The sequence below is a fragment of the Falco biarmicus genome, chromosome 1, assembly GCF_023638135.1.
Source record: "Falco biarmicus isolate bFalBia1 chromosome 1, bFalBia1.pri, whole genome shotgun sequence".
NCBI classification, from domain to species: Eukaryota; Metazoa; Chordata; class Aves; order Falconiformes; family Falconidae; genus Falco; species Falco biarmicus.
The window spans coordinates 49,021,132-49,025,722 of record NC_079288.1 but is presented as its reverse complement, the minus strand read 5'-3'; the positions used below and the strand labels follow the sequence as shown (position 1 = coordinate 49,025,722).

General features: G+C 43.7%; 1 protein-coding gene across 1 annotated transcript; it reads left to right on the top strand.

The window, feature by feature from the left end:
* Positions 1–380: 380 nt before the first annotated feature.
* Positions 381–2,883, top strand: NPY2R (neuropeptide Y receptor Y2). The gene has a single exon (XM_056347803.1). It carries the CDS (start codon positions 412–414, stop codon positions 1,567–1,569), a length of 1,158 nt encoding a protein of 385 aa, XP_056203778.1. The 5' UTR covers positions 381–411; the 3' UTR covers positions 1,570–2,883.
* Positions 2,884–4,591: the final 1,708 nt, after the last annotated feature.

Genomic DNA, 4,591 nt, shown 5'->3' with positions numbered 1-4,591 from the left:
ATGTAGAATTCCCATAGGTATTAATGGAAGTTTTGTGCTAAATCAGCAGTAGTTTTAGGTAGTGGATTGTAAAAAAAAGGATATGCCGCCCAGCAGGATCTTAATCCTTCTGCATTTACTTAGGCAAACTTTGTCTTTGAAATGCTTTTGAAATCTGTCCCAATTTTCAGCAGGAGTCATGCCTGAATAATATTATGGGATCGGGCTTCAAATGTGAGGGCAACAGAATTTAAATATATTAAGACAGATCTCTTAATCCTGCGACGTAGAATGTGGGTTAGAGGAGGAAAGAGCTGTAGCTTTAGCTTGTTACTTCTTGTCTTAGCCACTGAGGACTGATTTCTCCACGTGTTCTTGTACTCTTTTTGTTTTCAGGGCCAACTCTGTTGCTTAGACCAGGCTGCTGCAAGGATGGGGCGCCTGGAAGTAGGAGGTGAAGAAAACCAGACAGATGAAACGAAGATGGAGCTGTTCACCAAGCTGTACTTGCCGAGATACACCACACCGCTCAACGAATTGGCTCTGGACCCTAAACCAGAACTGAAGGACAGCACAACGCTAGTTGAAGTGCAGATAATCCTCATCTTCGCTTACTGCTCCATCATCCTGCTGGGGGTGATCGGGAACTCCCTCGTGATCCACGTGATCATCAAGTTCAAAAGCATGCGCACAGTGACGAACTTCTTCATTGCCAACCTGGCTGTGGCTGACCTGCTGGTGAACACGTTGTGCCTGCCCTTCACTTTGGTTTACACGCTGTTGGGCGAATGGAAACTGGGCCCGGTCTTGTGCCACCTGGTGCCTTATGCCCAGGCTCTTGCCGTGCATGTGTCTACTGTTACCTTGACTGTGATCGCTTTGGATCGGCACCGCTGCATCGTCTACCACTTGGAAAGCAAAATATCTAAGCGGATCAGCTTCCTGATTATAGGAGTTGCCTGGGCAGTCAGCGCTCTGTTGGCAAGTCCTCTGGCCATCTTCCGTGAGTACTCATTGATTGAGATCATTCCTGACTTCAAGATCGTGGTCTGCTCTGAGAAGTGGCCAGGGGAGGGGCAGCTCAACTACGGCACCATCTACAGCATCTCCATGCTCCTGATCCAGTATGTGCTGCCGCTGGCAGTCATCTCCTATGCCTACACCTGTATTTGGACCAAGCTCAAGAACCACGTTAGTCCTGGGGCGGGGAATGACCACTACCACCACCGGCGGCGGAAAACCACCAAGATGCTGGTGTGTGTGGTTGTGGTGTTTGCTGTCAGCTGGCTGCCATTTCACACCTTCCAGCTAGTCAGTGACATTGACAGTCAGGTGTTAGACCTGAAAGAGTACAAACTCATCTACACAGTGTTTCATGTCATTGCCATGTGCTCGACATTTGCTAACCCCCTTCTCTATGGCTGGATGAATAACAACTACAGGACGGCCTTCCTCATGGCCTTCCAGTGTGAACAGCGGCTGGACTCCATCCACCCTGAAGTATCAGCGGCTTTCAAAGCCAGGAAGAAACTAGAAGCAAAGAGGATTCAATTCCCCGGAGACTCTTTCACACAACCTACCAATGTCTAAGATGGCTGACTTTAAAGAAGAAACGAATACGTTGTGGACAAAGGGATATATCCGTTTTGACACGTGCATTTTTAATGCATAATTTTATTCATAAATGGTGAAAGAAAAGTAGCAGGTATGATTTGAGGGGAGTTGATTGGCATCAAGAGTATGTAATTGTTACAACTGCAAGGAAATAGAAGGGAGCGACTTTGTTTATGGCCGTCTCTAACAGGGCAAGAGACGCTCCCATCCCTCCCATCTCTTTTTAACAAGTCTGAATGCCAAAGGCAGAGTTTGCTGGTTTTGCTATAGGAAGGCAAACAGCTGATTTGTAGCACAGGAGTATTGCTGGTGGGAGCAGGTAATTTTTATATTGGGTATGGAGATCAGGGAGAGCAGAAGTCTGCCAGGAGAATGAAGCCTGTCCGGGGGGAATGGACTGTGCTGGTTAAATCTCAAATTTTTCAGACCCCTTCTCTCCCACAGGCATCTTTTGCAAAGATAAGGGAATTAAGAAGAGAAATATGCTTCTGGTTTTTGACTTGTACTGAAGTACTTCAGACCACAGCATTTGAGATGTATTAGGGCAAAAAAAAAAGAAAAGAGAAAAGGAAAACACCCCCCACCCAAACAACAGATTCAATGTGAAGAAAGGTCAACTTTCCACATAAAATTAAATGTGCATTTTCGTCAGTCAAATGGGGAAAAAAGTCATTCCTTAAGAATTGGCTGTGGTTATGCTGGTGAGAAAATCACGAGCCTGTGACCTGATCAGTAATCCCCTTCCGTATCCATACCTTTCATTCTGTGCTGGGAATAGCTCGCAAACGCAGTGCTTTAAAGTGGCATTTGAGGGCAGGGGATGCAGGCTCAGGTCTTCTGTGAGCACTTCATAAACTGCCAATATTTTCATTTTCAGGACCTGCTTAAATGTCTAATGTGTTATTAACTCCACAGGCTTTGAATTGTTGCTGCTTTCTCCCTGGATAATAAAACAGCAGATAATTTTGGTCCTCTGGAAAGGCTGCTAAATGGTAATGTGCTTTTCCTTATTGTGATTTTATGTCACACACTCATCTCGTCTTGGAGCTTTTTCCATCTTTAGACTTTGTAAAAATTAAGAACATCTGAATGACTGTAACCTAATAACAGTATGCTAGGTTTATGTGATAACTTATCAGTTATTCTGCATGCGGTAGTTAATAGTTAAATTCCTTTTTTTGCTCAGGTATAAAATTTTAATGTTTACTGTGTTGTACACAGCAATGTTCAACTCTTCTGTGTCTTTGTTTAGCCTCTTTGAAGTCATTAAAGAGACGAAGAAATTTTCAATCTATATTTATTCCAAGCTGTCCTGTTGCTTATCTAGAATAAAAATAAGTGTGATACTTTCACTTGGAGTCTCTTTGCACAGCTACATTTCAGCTGCCTCATTTTTTTCTCTCCATTTGATGTTGTTCCTAAATTCATTGTGTTCTCTCTTACAAATTAAAAACCAACAAAACTCCAGTACTGAAGTGTTAACAGTGTAATGAATGGTATCAGATCCTTAGCAAGTGAAGAAATTAATCTTTCTGTATGCAGTATTTGGTGCCATCCTTTAAATATCCATGAAATCTTTTGGACTTGCATTTCCATGAACAGAGAAAGGAGGTCTGGAGAATTAGCTAGTGTTTACTCAAGCAGGAAAAAGTATCCATCATTCTTAAACAGTTTTACAAAACCAGATTAATTCTTTAACCATGTTGAGAACATGATATTGTCCACAAGTTATTTTTGTCTGAGTATTAATAATATCCAAAATGTAAGCTCAGAACCATTATGGATGAGGAAGGATTACAGAAATGTGTGATTATTATGGACATCAATCATATGTATCAGTTACAGTTGACTCTGAACCCTTCATCAAAAGTATTATTGCCACAAATAGCCTCCTTTATTTAAAAAGCAAATAGTTTAAAAGTTCCATTGAGACCCTTTTAAGCCTGTTAGAGTGTGGTATGTAGACAGTTTTGAAGTAACCATGACAGTATGTGCTAAAGCTGCAATTGTCTGGCTAATTCTCCATAATTTTAAGTCTGCTTTACGTCATCCTGTATGAAAGTGATTAATTACAAATTATCTTTCAGTCTCTTTCGTGGTATCTTTATTTTACTGCTTCCTGCGCTTTCTCTGCAGCCGCCGCGTTGAGCCAAGGTTGGCGCACTAATGTACTGCATTGCTGTCTCCCGTGTGGAGGTGGTGCTGGGTCCGTGCCTGCCTTAGGGTCACAGACCTCCGCACAGTGTCCCGTGGATTCTCCCGCAGGCGCTTGAAGATGGGATGTGCAAGAGCCAGCAGGCACAGCCTGGTGCATGGTGTAGCTGCTCCTCGGGACTTGCCTCCTGCAGGAACATAGCTATGCGCTTTGGTACCTCTTCGTGTTGTAGGAAAATCAGGCTCTTCCTTCCCGAAAGCACCGAGGTAGCAAGATCTCTTAGTTTCCCCACATCTCAGCTGTCAGAAGGATGTGGAAACTTGGGGTTCATCCCCGTTTGCCCCTAAGGGAAAATGAACGTGTAAGCAGGATCTCACCACCGGGCTGAGGAGTCTGCAGGGGAGCCCCTGCTTTGCCTGAAATAGAAACCAGAATCCAGGTCTCCCCATTCACCTGTTAGTGCTTTAATTAGTTTTTTTAAAGGCATTGCGTTCTTTTCCTGTTGAATAGGCGCAAGTTTTACATAAAGCCGAAGAACACCAGCAGCCACCCTCTGAAGAATTTATAAGCAGGCAGCGGGGCACCCAAAATGAAATGTCATCGCTGATTCAGGGCAAGAATTTGAACCAACATGCCTCGGTTCTCAGAAAAGTGCCCTAGGCCCCATGCTGCAGCCTCTTCTGAGGCAGCAACGTGCATCTTCTTAGGGCTGTTCTATCGTATAGAAAAGCTGTTCTGTTGTATAGAAAGCAACTAAACATCAAATATGATTTTATGGGCAAGCGGTTATGACCTTTGCCTGGCACTCCAGTTCCAGGCCAAGGATATCAAAACAGATATGGA

Bases quoted from the DNA above. Each gene is read 5' to 3' on its own strand.
- NPY2R (XM_056347803.1), top strand. From the start codon at position 412: ATGGGGCGCCTGGAAGTAGGAGGTGAAGAAAACCAGACAGATGAAACG.